The 20,172-nt window shown below is 36.8% G+C and overlaps 1 protein-coding gene across 2 annotated transcripts in view; it reads left to right on the forward strand.

Annotated features, from left to right (window-relative positions):
- The first annotated feature begins 302 nt into the window (after positions 1-302).
- LOC109113331 (serine/threonine-protein kinase LMTK1-like) overlaps positions 303-20,172 on the forward strand; it is a 42,268-nt gene continuing 22,398 nt past the window's right edge. For both annotated transcript variants that reach the window (XM_042719471.1, XM_042719479.1), the window contains exons 1-2: positions 303-880; positions 19,908-20,041. In XM_042719471.1, coding sequence (XP_042575405.1) covers positions 790-880; positions 19,908-20,041 — 225 coding nt within the window. In that variant the 5' untranslated portion in view covers positions 303-789. The remainder of the gene's footprint in view (positions 881-19,907; positions 20,042-20,172) is intronic.

The raw sequence follows: 20,172 nt of genomic DNA on the forward strand, positions 1-20,172 counted from the left end.
GATATTTCTTGATGTTTTGCTGATCTCCCATTCTGATATGTTGTTGGTTTTAGAAGGATTTCAGGCACTTTCTGTTGGTCAGGCTGGGAGACCATCTTAAAGCAGCTAACCATTTTAATATGGTTCAAGCTGTTATTTTCAACATTAAGATCTATATTGTAGTGTAGGCATTCCGTCAGACAAGCAAGAGTATATACTTCCGACAGCTCAGATTTTGAGCACCGAGCGGTTTTTTTTCCTCGACCAAACCCGTCACAGTGCTGCTGTGTGTGTGACGCTCTCTCCTGTCTGTCACTGCCGCTGCAGCATTAATAATCCTCCTCTACACACTCCATCACACACGCCGAAATAAACTGCCCAGAGCTCTCAGTATATATCAAACACTGCGTGTCCGAAGGGCACAGCTGCAGGCAGAGCCAAACATTTACAGGAATGGTACTGGGCAGCTGCCAGACACAGAAATCTTGGTGCATAGCCTGCACATTGAGAAAAAGCGACGCTGATAGCTGGTCTACCCCGAGGAGCCTTCAGTAAACAGCCTGATGGACGAGGAGACACTGCGCTGTTTACACTGAAACGCGCTAAACGCAGAACAGAGCCGAGCGGAAATGTTTCCCAGCATCTGTTTCATAACCCGACGCATCTGAAGTGAGGCAGAAATGACGCGGCGCGCGCGCTGTGTTTCATGATGCATCGGAGCACCCTCATGCCTAATTTTCTTTTATGAATCGATTTTTTTTTCTTTATTTAATGTACAATCGCGGTGTCCTGCAGTAAATCCGAAGCCTTATGAGGAGGATGAAAGCATCGGTATTTGTCGCGGTCATGTCCTCCGTTTTATTTAATCCCAGTTTTGCCTTCAGCTCGCATTTCGACACAGGTGAGTAAAAACATGACATATTTTTAACCGCAACTTTTTATCATTCATTACATATGCACTGAAATAGATGCTACCAATGAGAGGAAACAATTTAGACTTTATATTTGTGATGTTGAAACAACCACATACATGTTTTGCATAAAACGTGATTAAAATAAGTAATAAATGAATGCAAACATGTATTTATTCATTTACTTATTCGTAATAATTTAAATGAAGTTGCTAAATATTTTTGTATATGGGTTTAATCAGTATTTTTTCCAAGCTATTTTTAAACAAATAACCTACATTTAAACATTTTGATGCAAATAAATGCATGAATATATTATAAAATATTTATTTACTTGTGAATAATGCATTTATCAAAAGACATCCTACATGTGTGTGCACTTGCACATGCATGCATTATGCACTAGAGCGAGAGTGTTTTGCACATTTGCAGTCAAACAGAGCTGACTTGGCATTAGTCAGACAGAACTGTGGTGTTCCTCTTCTTGTGTGTCCTGTGTTCCCAAGGCAGTTCTGTTGCATAATGTCTGTGTGTTTAACATATCTGTGCACTGTTGTTTACTTCCTCGAGAAGTCAGCAGCCTGTGGTGTCTCACTCAGAGACCGTGAGGGCAGACTGTGCTTTGTGGTTGGAGGCTGACCTTTGACACTGAGATTCACGTGCACACAATCTCTTTTGGCATCAAGCTTGCTTTTCATGCATGCCCTGCAGTCTGGTGAGAGAGGATGCATGTCTGCAGGCGACTCATGCTGTTCATTAAGAGCAACATATACGGCATGCAATGCACCTGCGGGTGTGCTGAGATTTTAGAAAGCTGAGTGGCATGAATCAGGGTGACATAGGTGAGGAAAGAAATAGGTAGTGCTGTAAACAGAGCCAAAAGCATCCCTGGCCGAGGTGACGTGCAGCATGCTAATGAATCAGCTACTGTTCAGCTGCCTCTGAATCTGGGGTGCGGAGGGGGTCAGCTTCCTTCTCGATCGCTCTTGGTTTTCACTGTCTGTGTTTTTACCAGGCACTCTAGATATGCCCTTCGCATACAGATCAGCGTTTGACTGCCTCACTGATTAGGAAGCCGTAACAAACTATTATGTAACGCCCACTTCTGTAATTAGATTGGGCAATATGAGGGCCACGGACACTCCCAATCACGACCAAGGAATTATGGCTGAAAAGATGCCTTGACCGGTGCACGGTCCTGTGCTTGATTCAATTGCACTCTTGCATTCCTTACTTTCCAAGGGAACTTCCGCTAACCATAACTTCCCCCATCTCTCTAGTGTGTCGAATGACAGTAAATCAGATCCAGCTCAGTACTCTTAAAATAAAGGCTCCAAAAGAGGTTTTTCGCATTGAAGAAGCATTTTCCGTTTCCAATGAACCTTTCAGTGGTGAGTTCTTAAAAAACACTTTTTTTGTTAGTGTGAAAAACATTTGAATGATCTAAAGAACCTTTTTCCACTATAAAGTACCTTTTGTGCGGTGTTAAAGGTTCTTCATGGAACCATTGAAGCCAGTAAAGAACCTTTATTTTTCAAGAATAAAAATGAAGTAAGGATATGAGTTTCCATATTTGATTCACAACAGTCAACCATGGTTTGAGATGATAGCAGTGCAGGAAGGGCTTTGGCTATGGCTGTAAAGATTCCCTCTTACTTAATGAGGACATATTTAGGGTGACTGTAGGCTGCCTGGATGATATACATGCCCCATAACGGGCTGGAGTCAGCAGCAGTCTGTTACTCTGACTGGCCAAGTAATGGGATTGAGAATCAATGATTCAGTGGCAATGGATGGTGTGGCGTGTGACAAGAGACTAATCAGTCTCCCACCCTCAGTATCTTGGACATACCAAAGGACGTGGCAAAGTCATGTGGATTATAAAGGCACAGGGCAGTTTTGCTTCATCACATTATAGCAGTTTGAATGTCAAGTGCTGTTTTAAGGTTAGGACTGTATTAGAGTAATGTATGGGGTTGGGAATCAGATAAGAACTGGTTCCATCTTTTTTTTTTTTAAATAGAACAGAACACAGTGAAAAATGAAAATCATGTGTTCTGGAATTTCTTAAAAAGAAGGAACAGGCACTTATCTGATTCATTTGCAAATTAGCTATAAGCAGATTTCAAAAAATTTCAACAAAATTAATCTTTAGTCTTTAGTTTTATTCACTGTAATTATTCACTCCCTCACTGAATTGAAGCGATTTGTTATCTTGACACTTAAGTCATTAAATTTGCCAACTTGACAATTCGTTTTGAAGTTTTTTTTTTTTTTTTAAGGTTGACAAATGAAGACCCTTCTCACACCTGAATGGTTATAAGCGGTTTTGTATGACAAATTGCACTTGAAGTTTGTGAGACTTACACTACCATTCAGTTTGAAGTCAGTCATTAAAAAAATTAACACTTTTATTTAACATGGATGTATTAAATTTATAATGTTACATTTTAACATTTATAATGTTACAAAATATTTTTTATTTAAAATAAATGTTTTTTTTTTTCTTTTTGGTTTGAACTTACTATGCATCAAAGTATCATGGTTTACAAAAAAAAAAAAAAAAAAAAAAAAACATTTTCATCATTGATATTTGATAATAATAAGAAATGTTTCTCGAGCAGCAAATCAGCAGATTAGAATGATTTCTGAAGGATCATGTGACACTGAAGACTGGAGTAATGATGCTGAAAATTAAGCTTTGAGACTACAGGAATAAAGAACATTTAAAAAAATATTAAATTAAATAAAAAAAGATGTATTTTAAATTGTAATAAAAGTTCACAATGTTATTGTTTTACTATTTATATCATTCAAAAAAAAAAAAAAAAATCAAATAGATGCAGCCTTGGTGAGCATAAGATACTACTTCTGAATGGCTGTATAGATTCAGTCCAATTATCAGTCCAATTACATATGACAGTTAGTAAATTGTGTTTGTTTAAAAAAAAAGTATCACAGAACCTTAATTGTTATGTTGAATCAAAATCAGAACTAGGGCCTATACTTTCCTTACTAAACCCATCACTGTGTTTAGGGTTGTTGCGCTGAGTTCATGGATGACTATATATGAAGGAACCACATCAAAGCATTCAAAAGAGGTCTGTTAGGCCAAGACTTCTTGCTTTTGTCTGAATTTGTAGTCATGCTGCATTCTGATGGTTATTTAGCATGCTTGGCTCTCAAAGCCACGCTTTATTCATGAGTCCTGTAAAGCCACATGCATCACGGATGTGGTTGACCTGGAGCTGTCTGTGAATTGGGCTTTACTCCTCTCTGGTCACAACAACACAATCCTCAGACACTGTTAGAGGATGATTGCACAATACTTCAAGGCCTGCCTGTGGTTGTGACTGTTTACTACAGTTTTCTGTAAGTTTATGAGGATTTTGTTTCATCACAGACTCTCTCAGATTCCAATTTGTTTTGGAATTTCACAATAATTTTTTATTTTTAAGATGGATGCTGTTTGAAAATGAATGCTGTGGATTTTTTCTATATATTTTGTTCTCTTTTGTCTGGTGATATTTAGGTTTGGGTGTTCTCTGTTATGAACATGCTGTTTTTGTCTACAGATCAATACTGAGTTGATAGAGCTATAAGTCGTGTGCATCAGGAAGCTGTTTAAGCCCACTGTTTAGACTACAGTCTACAACTTCTGTTGCTTTGCTGATGAAATACTTATTCAGGACTTCATTAACATGGTGACTGAAGGTGACTGGCTTTTGTACCTGTGCATAGAATCAGCACCATGGACAGGGACATGTCTAAATTCAAGATTTAATTGAAAATCATGGTGAATTGCTGAAGTTCAGAAAGTCAACAGAATGCAATTCAACAGCTCAAAGCTGTATTTCAGGCCTCTTCAGTACCATAACATCAAAAGATTTACAACCAGTTCCTGAAGTATGAGCTATTTCTTTCCACACTTTTAAAAATAAAGGTTTGTCACTAAAAATCAAAATGGACCATTATATATATTTTTTTTAAAAATAGAATATTGCAGTATTTTATATAAATGATTTATCTGTGCAAATGATTGTTTAAATTCATGTGTCCTTGTAATATTTAATTAAAATAATTCCCCTCCCTCTTGCAACTTCATCTTTTGTCTGATGACGTGTTGATTGGCTTGAGGTGGGACAACCTGTCACTCACATAAGATTGCAGCAATAGCAAACAACAATCAAACAATCCAACGCTACAGAGACTTCAGTTTCATGCCGACTTCAAAGAGTTTGTTTACCAGTTCACCTAGAAATGAAAATTCTGTCATCAGTTACTCACCCTCATGTTTTTCTAAATCGGTTTGTCTTTTGTTCATCCTCTGAACAAGTTCTATTAATGTTCTTTCATCATTTTTGTCCATTCAAGGAATCAACATGTTCAAGCTTTAACATTTCCTAAACTTTTGTAAAAGTAATCCTTATGAATTGAGGGGTTTAATCCAAGTGTTATGAAGAAACATGATCATTTATATGATTGACAGTTTTATTTTTATAAGCTTGATGTAACAGTTTTTATTTTTTCTTCTAGGGATGTATGAAATGTTGGTGTCAGTATCAGTTATCATCTGTCTTTCAAAATGATCAGTATCAATTTATATTGAATGTTTAATTGTGGACGCACACATTTCCTTTTCCTTGTCACTTAAAATAAATATTTAAAAACACTAATAATTTAATAACACTTTTAAATATTATATTTAGCAGATTTAGAACATTTCATACTGTACATTATAATGTTGTGATGCCTAAATTCAAAAGAAGCAATTATAATGGTTGATTTTAGTTTTAGGTTTAATCTACTGTAGTCTAGAATTTTTATATCAGACATTTATTAGTTATCACAGGAAAATAATGCTCTGTTTATTGGTATCAGACTGTTATAATATCAGTGCATCTGTAGTTTCTTTGGACGAGAGATCTACTTGCGTTTTTTTTTGAAGCACCGGCACATAGATGGATATCTACAGAAACATAGAACTTAAAAAGATTCTTCAACAGCATCTTTTGAAGATCTTCTATGATATCAGATCTATTTTTTGAACCTTTATGGAGTTCATGTGCAGTAGAAATGTGAGATTATCTGGAGAAAAACATAGATAGCACTCTTAAGCAGTTGTTCAGGAAGAAACTATGCTGCCTTTGCTGTCCTTCTGGCTTATGCAGATATTGTTTCCTGACAGTGCTGAACAGATTTAATAAATCAAACTTTAAGCCAAGTAACACAAGCCTCTGAGGCACTAGTCAAGCAACAATACTTGGAGCGGAGCATCAGGGGCACCACAATACTTTAATCCGGCCCAGACACCATTCTCAGAGTTCATTTCTGTTAAGATTAGTCTTAGTCCACTAAGTAATTTCCATTATAAAACAAGAGAGCAATATTCCCAGTGCATTGCATTTGGATATACTTTTTAACCTTGTCTGTCTTAATAAGAAGATGGGATTATGTACATACTGCTGTCTCTCCCTTTCCAAACACACACTTATAGTCGAATTCACTCGACTGCCTCTTACTGACAGGAGATTTCATGCAGTATTTATTGCACCACCTCATCCTGACCTCGTCTGGATGAATACCGCGAATGCTGCATGCCATGTGAGGCGGCCTGGAAGAAGACTGCAGTGTGTTGATGTCTTTGAGAGAATATGGGGAGATTTATGAAAAGCATTCAGAACAAGAACAAATGAAACACCTACTGTGTGATCAGATACAGTGTAGGTGTACAATTTAATAACAGTCGAGGTTAGTTCAGGTAAATGTGTTCAAGTACTTTGAAAGAAACAGAATATTCCTTTCAGTCAATTCAAGCTTTAGTCTTGTAGTGTCCGCTGAGCATATCTGCATGTTGTGACAAACTGTCATTAGTCAAAATAAGGAACTACACAGGAAAGCATGTAAACTACACAGGAAAGCGTGTCTCTCTCTTGATGAGTGAGATCTTGAGGCTGAGAGGAAGAGGCATTATGTTCTTATTTAGTGCTAGATAGTCATATCTGTGGTGAGGGTTTCCTTGTATGATGTTCATATGATCTTTGGGTTTTTGAAAAAAAAAAAAATTGTATTTCAACATTTGTGATGGCATATAGCTTAAGTATATTTACTGCCATTTAAATTTGCTTGTTATTATGTGTGTGTGTGTGTGTGTGTGTGTGTGTTTTGTCTTTGGATGTTGTTCTCTTATCTGTGTCAGACATGTTGTTCCTGAGAGGGAATGGTTACAAAAAAAACCCATTGCCTGCCTCCTTCCTGAATGTGTCTCCACACACACACACACACACACACACACACACACACACACACACACACACACACACACACTTACTTTAGTAAAACAAATTAGTGCTCTCATAAGTGTTTCTGTGGGGGCATGAAATAAGCGGCAATGCAAAGATACCCTGCCCTAAAAATAAATGACTTTGAGTAATTAATTATGAATTATCTAGGGATGAAGTCAACCTAACAAAGCTGGGGCTCTGGTTAAAGGATCTGTTCCAAAACCTAGTGAACTGGAACATAAAAAGCATTTTAAGGCATCATAGATGCGTTCCCGAAACAAGGTCAGTTTCAAACGATAAGCGAAATAATTAATTTTCCTTTCAGGATGACTTTTACCAAATTGTAAAGCAGTGTGACGTTAATCATTCATGCAGAATATAATGCAGTTCAGTGAACTAAGTGACGGGAATACATCCAAAAAGAAAACAAATATATTATTTTGATATTTTTCACAATTAATGTAATTACAAAAATTATTGATAAAAATATTAAGTCTAATTAATTTAATAATCCAGTATTTGTTTTCTGTGCAGTTGCATGCTCAGTTACACTAAGGCTGCATACAGTATATAACAAAATAGTTAATTCATATTAATTTGAATAGAAAAAAAGTCCAATGTGCAATATACTGTAACAAATCCCACCTTCTAGACAAAAAAAAAAAAAGCCAACTGGACTTTAACAATTGGTAAAGTCATGCTTTTTAAAGCTGTTTTAGCTTAAGAAACAACATTTATGAGATATGTTATTTAAATGTGAGTTTGGCAAGCAGTGTTTAAGATTTTAGTATTTCCTTATTCAAGTAGAAATGAGCTTGCATGTCTGAAATAGCTGCCCTAGAGGCGTTGCAAATATGGCCGCAGATTGAACTGATTTTCCTTAAAAGGGACTTTTGTATTGTGCTGTTAGCTTAATAACATATCTCATCATGGTAATGCCAAATTCTATTGAAATCAATCGAGTCAAGTTTCTTCTGCTGAGAGCAAAAGAAGATATTTTGAAGAATACTGGTAACCAAAGAGGTGATGGTAGCCATTGACTTCCATAGTACTCATTATATCCTTTCAGTGACTGTTTGCCTGGTTTACAAGAATTCCTTCACAACCAGTAGATGTAAACAGCTCCAGAAGTAAAGCTTCTGAGGTGGGGCATTTAAGATTGCTTGCTCCCCATCACCCGTCAAGCCCCATTGATTACTGTGGTTATGAGAACTATGGGTTGCCATCTGTACTGAACTAGTGGTTCGATGCTTTACATTCAATGAAAAGAGCCACTTGCTGTTTACACCCCACCCTCATTCAACCTTCACTAAGAAACATTCCTTCTTTGAATCACCATGTGGTTCAATGTCTTCATTCTCTCAGGCGCTTCAACACCCAATAGCAATTTTGCAATATATCGCTCTCTTCCTCTCTCTGTGGGTTTTGTCATCTTCCTCACTCAGTGGTTGACAGAAGGCAGCTGTCAGCATCAGCTCTTCTGTAGGGAAGTGAACAAACCACAGCACTTTTCCAATGAATCAACATTGACTGTTTAATGAAAATAATGTTTTTTTAACACAGCATAGGCTGTGATAAGGCTCTCTCCTGAAATCGGGACAGTTTTCATATGTTCTGCAATGATTGTGGCGAGAAATCTGTGCAAATATGATTTAATGTGTTAAATGGAGCAGAGTTTACTACTTTATGCATATTACAGAATCTGAGTCATACAAATAGCACTGCATTGGAAACTCATCTCACAATTGTTTCCACTAGAGCTTCCAATTAGCCAATTGCAAAGCTAACTACATGAGAAATAAATGAAAGCACAGCACATATAAAAGTGTATTAAAGTTAAGTTAATTTTCACCAATATTAAAATTCTGGCTGTTTCCAAGTAGCAGATTGATTATTTTCATATTAAAGAGGCTGTATGTAGAATTCAGAAACCATTGTTATTAGTGACACCGGTGGCTGTTAAGTGAACTGCAGCCAACAAAGTATTTGCATATGCTTATTCATAATGTTCAAGAGTCTAAATGTGATTTAGTGCCCCACTATACTCACAGCAAAGTTCTTTTTCGTTATTTTTTTTTTTTTAAAGTTGGTACTACCCTTGCAGCGATACACTGTTAACGTACATTCAGACACCATCCACACTGCTGAGAGCGACGTTTAGATATTTAGAATACAAAAATGAAATGAGAGTGGTGAGAAGGCAGCAGTTATGAAAGCATCTGATCATAGCAATGTGGATATGTTTGCACCAGCTCTGCAGTTCACTGGCATCATGTGAACAGATGAGGTCATTAAAGGGATAGTTCAACCAAAAATGAAAATTTGATGTTTATCTGCTTACCCCCAGGGCATCCAAGATGTAGGCGACTTTGTTTCTTCAGTAGAACACAAATTATGATTTTTAACTCCAGCCGTATAATGCCTGGCAATGGTAACAAAATCTATGAGAGTAAAAAAAAACATGCACAGACAAATCCAAATTAAACCCTGCAGCTCGTGACGATACATTGATGTGTAAAGACACAAAACGATTGGTCTGTGCAAGAAACTAAACAGTATTTATATTGTTTTTTACCTCTGATTAACGCAATGTCTGAACTGTTAGAACTCTTGTGAACGCACTTCACAGCAGCAGGTGCCTGAGACATCATCTTCTTCTTCTTGCTTTACGGCAGATCGCAGACTTATAATTGCATTACCGCCACCTATCTCCCAAATGGCCCATTAACACTCTATCTACAGTCTCAATTAGGAGTGTCAATGGTCCATTTGAGAGATAGGTGGCGTTTCCATTAACCAGTGTTATGTGACTAAAACGTAACTTTTTCCTCTCGCGATAAGTCATGGCGACAGATTTTGGTGGGATTTTGGCTATATTTATTCAAAGGAGGCGTATGCGTGTATCTTTACAGAAGCAGCACAAAGAGCCGCTTCAGAAACGTGTATGGCGCAGCTGGAATAAACAAGCATTGACTTGAGTGGCCGCAATCAGCTTCAGTGACCATATCAGAGCCACACTGAACTGCAGACATGTGCAAAATTGTATAAGCATTAATGGTAGGGAAAACCCCATTTACTGTAGAGTGGCCACATGTGAAGTGTTTCTTGGAGGTTATAGTACATTGAAGAATGATCATATGACTTTTTACATACCTCATGTGACCTGTAAATGCGAAAAATAAAAAAATGTTTCCATTGCAGTTTTGCAAATTATTCCCTTTTCGCATTGCATGAAAAACCACCTCATGCGAGCGTAAAAACTTTGTTGCGATATATGGGCGTTTTTGCGAAATTGATGCGTTTCCATTAGGCATATTTTCAATGGAAACGCACCTAGTAAAACACACTATCCTGTCTGATCAGCCAATTTTACTGCGCTCACGGCGCACTCTTTAACAGTACGCAAATATGTGGCGCATGCTCTATATCACTTCATCATAAATAACCCGCACTAGAAACTATGAGCGTACATACCTAGCTCTGTCGTCATCTAAGTCATGAAATTACCAAAAAGGCGATTAAAGCTGCAAACTGTGCACATATACGCAGCACACAAGAACGTCTGTCAAATGCATGTACTAAAATATATTCTGCAATTCAAGATCATAATATAAGGCACAAGCAGATATGGATTTTTTTTTTTTTTGTAATTTAATGCACAAATGAATGTGAGCACAGTGCATTTATACGAAAAAATATGTGAAAATGAAACCATTTAAATGCATAAAATAACTAATTTTATATTCTTTTTTATATTCTGTTTTAGGCACTAAAACAGTCCTGTACATTATAGTCAAAGACATTTTTATATTGAAATAATGAAGATTTCTGTGTCACCAAAGACTGGTTGCTATCCCCTCTCTGGCCAACCCTATAAAAACATCCTGGCTCCGCCACTCATGACTCATTGACATTACAGCACAGAATAGTACTTTTGGCATTAACCCAAACATAAGCATTCCTTTCACTTATCAAAGAACAGAAAAGAAGCTCTTAGGAGTGTGCGTAAACGTCACATCCTTTTGACTTTCCCGGCCAAATAAAAAACAGTCTATACAGGCATTCACAGACAACCTAGGAAGTCAGGGAAGGTCTAGTTTTTTAAGTTTTGTTACAAACTGTTCACACATTAGCAATAAAAAAACAATGCATGAAAATTCTTGTATTTTCATGTATTGCCTCTTGAAGGCTGAAGACTGATTAATGGACAATATTAAAATTCTATGCTGTCAAAAGATATAAAGATATAAAATATATAATTTTTTTAAAAATAAAAATTCATTAATTTTGAGATCTGCTCAATTTACCATTGTTATTAAATTATTAGTGTTTTTAAAGCTTAACTTGAAATGAGAAACAGGAGTGTTTTTTTCAATGTATGTTTTTCCATGCTATGATGCCTACATACACTACAATTTCAAATTCAATTTTAAAATTTATATTAATTTTAATATTTTAAATATTAATTGTGAAAATTGTTTCTTTGAAAATTTGTGAAAATTCAAAAGCATGTGAAAATATGTGAAAATGGTTTAAAAGCCATTATTTTCAGTGTAGGCAGTTAGACTTTTGCATCTTGATGTTCCTTAAACTCCAAGAAGGCCAAACTGGGACAAATGTGAATCACTCCCCCCATCCCACCCCATACTAGGCACAATATTCTTCCCTAAATGTCACTGGTCCTGTTTTCCCGTTGTCTCAGCTAGAGTCTGGTGCACTCTGCTCTACATCAGTGTGTAAAGGTCAATACTGTTGTGGAGCTGAACGAGTACCTCCACTAGCATTCCAGTGCTCATCGTTTATTCTCTGATTCCCACTGATACAGGCTTATCCACTGAAGCAAATGGAACTGGATCTTGTTTTTTAGTGCGAGAGAGGGGAAGAATGGGCTGCCTGTCCAGATGACCCCAAGCAGCATTGTCTGATAAATAATGTTTCCTGTCTGAAACTGTTTTGTTGTTGTTTCTTTGTGGTGTTTTTGGTAATTGAAATAAAATAAAATAAAATTATTAGATATAAAAAAAACCTGAAAATCAGAAATGTTTAAGTAGAAAAGAAACTTTAAGTAGAAGTACTAAAATTACTAAAAATAAAGATAAAACTGAGTTTAGCTAAAATTAAACTACTATTAAAATGAAAACATAAAAAAGCCCAATTCAAAACATTCATAAACACTATAATAGTATATAAATAACAAGAATGCAACCCTCACTACCTGGAGTTTTTTTTGCAGTAGTGTCAAGATTGGCACAACACCGACTCTGCAAAGCTGTCAGTAGCTGGTCACAGATGTGAAAGGCATTGTGGGTATGTATGCATGCCTTTAAAGTGCACAAATACGAGGGAAAGAACAGCTCAGCTGGAAACTTATGCTGTGCTGAGGCAGGAGGAGAAAGAGTGCGTGTACATGAGAAAAACGGCAAGAGAGATGGAGGCTAAAAATAGGGACACAGGTGGCCCTCCCTCCCTTCTGTGCTTTCTTCCTATCAGGCATCAGCGGGATTGTTAAAATATGCTTTCTCGCAGACAGTGTCCACTCCTAGCAGAAGACGAGGTGAAAACTTATTGATGCCCCAACAATGTTATAAAGCCCAGCTCTCGCCCCGAAGGCCTCATGCCTGATGAGTTTTGGAATGGATGTCCATGCCTGAAAGTCTGTGGGGAGTCATATGTCTTTTGGACAACACCTTCAAGGTTGTTTCTTTTTAAACATTTATCTGCAGAGAGGCAGAGTGTATCAAAGACATGCAAAAGAGCTGTTTGAAGAGTGGCAACAGTGGTGTACTTAAAAAAGCAGGACTTAAAAAATGTCCTGGTGGGGCATTTTATTGTAAAGTAAAACAGTTTATTAATTCTTGTTTACTCAATATACTCTGTCTGCTTCACCAGCTAACCTCTTGTTTGATAATGTTCTGGAAAATGGATCACAGTCTACTTTATCTTCCTGTTTTTGATGTGCGGTTTCGTACTCTGTAAGTTAAAATCACTTGCTGCTTCAATCCCAGTTTCAGTAAATCAGCTTGACTTGCTCATTTCCTCTTTACCCATCTCACTTCACTTTGCTTTGCTTCGCTTCTTACCCTAAAAATTCAACATTGTTTTTTTTTCTAAGATAAAATGTGGGCATGTAATAGGAATATTGTTGTGGTGTTTACATATAGGAAATTATGCAAAAATCACCTAGTTGTTGTTGTTTTCCCCTTTTGGAATTGGGAGATATAAACTAGCAGATTATATATATATTGCAAAACATATTAGAGTAACTAGGGTTGGCCCGATAGACGATGGCATCGTCCATTGCCAATGGCTGATAGACATCATGTTGTTGAACCGGCATTGTGATCCTCCCTCCCCCCTCCCAATTCCGTTTTCGGATTGAAAATGATATGTATATGGATCCCGAACCCCTAAAGGGGATAAATACGAGATGGGAGGAAAATATATATTTCAATACTTTCTCTCGCAGTTATATCACTGGGTAATTATACTGCAGACCTGTATAAATTGCGGGCATCGGAGAGCCGCTATAATGCCTGGCATTGAAACTGCTTTTGAGTGCACGGCCGCTTTTTAGTTTCACTTTCACTTTCGAGATTCGTGATCGCATGTACTCTGTTTATACTATGGAGCGGCAGTACTTACCACACATTTTACAAAATTAGATGTTTTTTCAGTGGTGCTCAGAATCTACAAATCATTTGCCATCGTCCTCAGTTATCTCTCCTAATGTAACAGGCAACCGTTAGCAAACGATATTTGTTTTCCGAGCCTTTCTGAAGATGGATTCATGCTTCGGGCACACCCCTCCACCTGCTGAAAAATAACTGCATTTACAATGTACAGATATATGTATTATGCTTATTTAAAAAATTCAGAAATTGAAAAGGTACTGTAAATATGAATTGCTGTGAATTTATGTTATTTATGAATTAGCGTACTTATGCATTGCTGTGAATTTTAATAGTAATTTATGAATTACTTTACGTACTACAAAACATGAAGCACTTCTTCTTCGTCGTCTTTTTGTCTGTTGCACTCAAGCGTTCTAAATGTGACCTCGCCCCAACAATTCGAATTTCCATAGGCGGGAATTATTTTAATGATATTCTAATGGGCCGCTTTGTGACATCACAAAGCCCAGAAACCAACGCTGTAGTACAAACGAGACGTTCGTTGTAGTTCTTGAAAAGGAATTTTTAAAAAAAAAAACGTAATATCTGCCTTTGGAGTGGACTTTGAGATTTGTTACTTTGTAGATCTTTATTATGCCCAAACATACACACTACACACTGACTAAAATTCAAAAAAATGAAAAAGCATAATAGGACCCCTTTAAAATATATTCAAATAGAAAACAGTTATTTTAAATTAATATTTCAAAAGCCCTGGTGAGCAAATTAAATTCTTAACAACACTAAAGCTTTAAACAATAGTATATGAAGTGACGTGACATACAGCCAAGTATGGGGTTGGGGGTTGGGGGTTCGGTGCCTTGCTCAAGGGCACCTCAGTCGTGGTATTGCCGGCCCAAGACTTAAACCCACAACCTTAGGGTTAGGAGTCAAACTCTCTAACCATTAGGCCATGACCTCCCCACTATATATAGTATAGTATATATAGCCACAATAAAATAAAGTTACAATTATCTTTTATATGTATTTCTCTGAGGTGAAAATGGGCTTCTATACATTTGTGACCTTGGGGTAATCCAAAGCTTATCCAAACTTAATCCAAATTTAAAGAAATCAGATTACATTATGCTATTATCATCATACTGAAATATTTGGATTAGGCTACTAATTACATTTTATAGTAATTAGTAATATGTACTGAAAACCTTATTTTCCTCACATGATAAATTAGATATAACCAAAGTGAGTTTCCAGTGTGGTAAGAGGACGTTCACACCGCACAGGTTAAGCTGAGTGCCTCTGCACCTGAGGCTCTCTGCAGTCACTGTGTGTTATTAGCAGAACTTCTTGCACCTTTTGACCTTTCAAGTTTGCATAGGCAGAAGCTTTTGCAAGTATTTGTGTAGTGAAGAATGTCTTGGTCCGTTACTGTCTAGAGAACTTAAAGGGGTCCTATTATGCTTTTTCACTTTAACTTTATTTAGTCTGTAATGTTGCTGTTTGAGCATAAAAAAGATCAGCAAAGTTACAAAGTTCAAAGTCCACTTCAAAAGGAGATATTTTATTTAACTTAAATAGGATTTTTTTTTTTTGACTGAAATCGCTTTTTTTTTTTGATTTTTCGGGATTTGTGATATCACTAATGGGACGAGACCTGGTTGAGCTGCACAAGAGAAGGCAACGAGTGTTATCACTATGTCTGAGACACGCTAGCTTTCCCAAGGCAGAAGAACTTAGAATGGTTACAATCATCCGGGTTTAAATCACGCTCAAATTGATTTGATTTTGAGACAATATTTACACTGAAGCTTGCAAGTGGCTATGGTAAGGGGCATGACATTTCCCGACCAGGCGAGTGGAGCCAATCACATCACACACTGACCCAGCTAACCAATCACAACACATTTTGTATTTCAGAAGGCGGGCCTTCATTTGATACAGGAACTATTCCAGCCGTTCATGCCAGACTGGGGAGAGAAGTGTTGTAATACAGTAAAATATGTGAAAAATAATGTGTTTTTCGAATAACCTAGTATGAGAGCCTGTTCTAGTACACCCTCAAAACAAAATCAAGACTTTGTAAAAGAGCATAATAGGACCCCTTTAATGCACAAAAAACGCCTTTTTAGATGGCAGCTGACAGACAATTATACGTGTTTGGTTGCTAATATTACTTTTGTCTGAGTAACTAACACCAGATGGCTGAACATGTTGACATCCAAGTTTCTAGTTTAAAGCTGGTTTAAGACCAACCCTGGTTATTGTACATATCAATAGTTTAGATGGCATTCCTAGGTTTTTAATGTGGGAGGGAGACGTCTTAATATAATGCTGGTTTAATATATATTATTTTCTGTTCATTTCCCCTTTCTTTTTGTGAAGTCGGTTTTTTTGGGAAACCTGAATGAAAACAGCAGACTAGAAAAGTGTGTTTTGGGTTCAGTAGCAAGACCCCCAAAAGAGGATAAACTAGTAAGAGAATTAAGTTTGGAGGGAACCCTGTCTAATGAAATCCTATGTGAGAGGAATGAGTCACACTGCTTTATGATGCAGTGAACAGGATGTCTCATGTCCCCAGCCACTGCTGCCCCCTCCTTCCTTCCATCTATTCACTCACCCTCAACTATCCACACATTATTATTCTTTATACACGCCACAACTCCAACTTTATCAGTTGTTGTTTGCTCGTCTTTAAAGGTAAAAGTAATTTGTGTTCCACTAGTGTTAATAAAGTATTTTCTGTGAGTATGTATGCTTATCACCCTCATGTCATTTCAAACCCATAAGAGTTTGGTTTATCTTCGAAACACATATATTACATAATGAAAAGTGGGTGATTTCTCTCACGCCACTAAAAAGTCCATTCCACCAAAATGTTGATGCTTCAAAAAGTTAATAAAGACATCTTAAAAGTCATCCATGTGGTGTGTGTAATTTACTCAGATTTAAGTCAAGAATTCAGGTTTGTCAAAACATGGTTAAGTTTCCATTTACCATGTTTGATGTACATTGATCAATGTTTAAATATGAATAAAAACCTAAACTTGAGCTTTTTGTTGCATCAACGTTTTGGTATAATGGACTTTTTAATGAAGGGAGAGAAATCTCTCTGGTTTCATTAAAAATGTCTTCATTTTTGTTTCAAAGATTCTTAAAGGTTTTGAATGACATGAGGCAAAAATAATGACAGAATTTTCATTTTTGGGTGAACTATTCCTTTAACATGCTGCTTTTTGGTTATTATATTATATAGTATGCATGATCGGTCAGGTTTTCCAAACACCCCATTTAACATTCAAACCTCAAGGAATGAATGCAATAACACCAAAAATATGACATTAATTGCATTAATCTTAGCTTTGTACTTCTGGCGATTGTAATTAGGCTTCAAAATTCATAAAGTTGTGTTCTTTTGTGAAGATTGTCTTGATGAACTAAATGTGTAAGAATCATAATTATTTGTTGATCAGAGCTTATTTTCTGCAATGCAAATTTACTGTATGTTTATTAATATACCAATTAATGTTTATATTCATTAAGACAACTGGTTTTGGTGCTGCGTCTTTGCATGCATATACTATGCATACTGCATTTTGCACAAGTAGTATGAGTATGCAATTCTGAATACTTGTGTCTACATGCGACATCCTTCTCTCATTTCAAAACGACAGGGAAATGTTGTATCACAGACCCCAGGTGAACCAAACTGTGTGTTTAGGACACTGTGAGAATGCTGATGAAAGAGGGAGAGGAAAATAGAAAGTGCAGCTGTTAATGCATCAGCAGAAATGTGTCATCATTATGAAAGGTGGGGGCTGAGGAGAGATTTGACAAAAAGCAAAGTGCAATACAACATGACGGGTCAGCCAGTCAGCCTGTTACCATGGAGATGCAGGAGTGGGTGGGAGAAATGCTTTCGTACACTCAACACGTTGCTGACTGTGTCTGTATGTGGTGTTGTGTATACACACATGCTCCACTGCTCCTGGGTCACAGTGCCTCTGTTTTAAAACCAACTGAGATGCCTACATATACAGCTTTATTATTGCATTATGATTGTTCTCCCAATCTCAAGAAACATTAAAAACTCTTACTGATCCCAAACTTTAAAATGGTATTAGGATGATCCCTTAAAAGACAGCTGCCTATGCAGGTAGTATACAACAGGACATCTAACAAGGTTTTGGAAAAGAGTCCATCAGAGTTTAGTTTTCTTGTATTTGTGTTTATAACTTTCGCCCTATGTCTATTTTTGTTTCGAAGCATTGGCCTTACAACCCACATGACCCCGACAGACGTCATGTGTGGAACACATTGTCACCTTATCAGCAAAACAAGCCACTTCCTCCATTTCAGGACACATGACCACTGTGGTGAAGAGTTTTGCAGATCAGGATGCTCATGTCCTTTTTCAACTGAGAGAGAGCACATGTGTAATGTGTCTTTGTGTGTCCCCTGCTGACAGGGGGATTACAGTGAAAGTCAGATTAAATCTCAGTAGTCCAAAATGTGACACCTGCCCCTGCGGTGTCCTTGTAATGACAGAGTGTGAAAAGGCCTAAATGCTTTTGGCCTGGGTCTTATCGCTTCTCCTTCATTTGCACACAAGCAATCAAACTGGGCAGCTGGGAGGCATGTTTAAACAGCCACAATTTTACATCGTGGAACATTTCAAATTTCAGCCCCTACTTTTTGGGAGATAATCATTATCTGGCGCCATTTTACCAATCTCTGCTCTGTCAGGTAGGACTAGTGGGTACATATCAGTGTAATTCTTATTCATGAACAAAGCTAATAGGTTTATGTGTTCCCCCGCTCTTCAGGTTGTTCCTATGCCTCTGGATTATTATGTTCATGAAGGATCTATTCAATTTCAATCTCATGTTTTTTTTTTTTCCTTACCTAAAGCTAGAGTACTTCACGAATGAGTCTTAAAACCTAGAAATTATTTTGTATTTTTGGTAGCTTTTTTTTTTAAAGCCTGAAATAAGGTCTTTGATTAACACGAGCTCAAATATTTTCATATTTTATCACATAATTCATGATATATTTTCACTCTCTTGTCAAACTATTTTAACTCAAACTTTGAGTTTAAATAAAGATTGAAAGATTTGTCTGAAGCCTAGTGTCAGTGACACTGAAGTCATGTGACCTTGGTGTAGCTTGTTTATAACCTAACTTTATTTAACTTAAATTTTTACTTTGGACGATTGTATTTAGTGCTTAAAATGAATAAAAGTTGTTTTTATTTATGAAGATTATTTTGATGAACATTGAAGATTCATAAACGTTTGTTGGTCACAGAGCTTTTTTTCCCTACATTAATCTAAAAGCTAATGGAAAATCCTGTTGTCAAGGAAACCAGGGTGATGCTAACTTCTGGATTGGTCCACAAAATATGCCATCACTGCAGCTCTCTATTGTATTACTTTAGAAGACTTGTGATGCAGGACACAAGTTGTATTGACTAACATTTATGATACCTTTGTGGTGCTTTTTGTAATCTTTGGAGTTTGGCAGTATAACTCATCCATTTCAGTGTGACTATAAGCAGCATGGGCATTCTGCAAAATATCTTTTTTTTTTCAAGGTTTTGAATGCCACACAAGGAATAATATACTTTATCAATATACTTTAATTATATTTTCATCAATAGTAATTAATATACAGCTCCTTTGCATACCCTCACATTTCCTGAATTTACTTTGTATGTTATGAAACATTTACCTGCGTTATTCTCTTATCAGCTGTTAATAGCTCACAATAGTTTCTTCCTTTATAAAGCAAAAAGAGAATGTAGTGTAATTTTCCCAGCAATTGTCAGTTAATCTGGTGTTTTAATGTTTTTATTTATGAAGTCGGCAAATTTTCAGATTTCCTGTGGATTAACTTCACAGTAATGTCCACTAACAACGTAAACAGAGTAAATTATGATGTCATGCATAAGAAAAAGTCTAAAATTTTAGGCATAAATGGGAAAATGTATCCTATAATTAACAAATGGAAGGATTGTTATTGTCATTTACTCTTTATACACTGATGTCTGAGGTTTGAAGTTCATTAGCAGAGTTTGATACTAAATGTCTGATTGTGCTCCCCAGGTGGCTCCCCGTTGAGTGAGCTGTCATGGCCGTCCTCTCTGGCGGTGGTGGCTGTCTCCTTCTCCGGCCTCTTCACATTTGTCTTCCTCATGCTAGCCTGCCTGTGCTGCAAGAAAGGGGACATCAGCTTCAAGGTGAGATATCAGTCCTCATTAGTCATTTCATCCATCAAAATGGCCCTCCAAATTAAAGGAAGATGAGAAATTAATGTCTTCTCCAGTGCCTCATCCTAATATTTTATAGGCACGTCACTCAATTTGCTCAG

This window comes from Cyprinus carpio, chromosome A3 (genome assembly GCF_018340385.1).
Source record: "Cyprinus carpio isolate SPL01 chromosome A3, ASM1834038v1, whole genome shotgun sequence".
Taxonomy (NCBI): domain Eukaryota; kingdom Metazoa; phylum Chordata; class Actinopteri; order Cypriniformes; family Cyprinidae; genus Cyprinus; species Cyprinus carpio.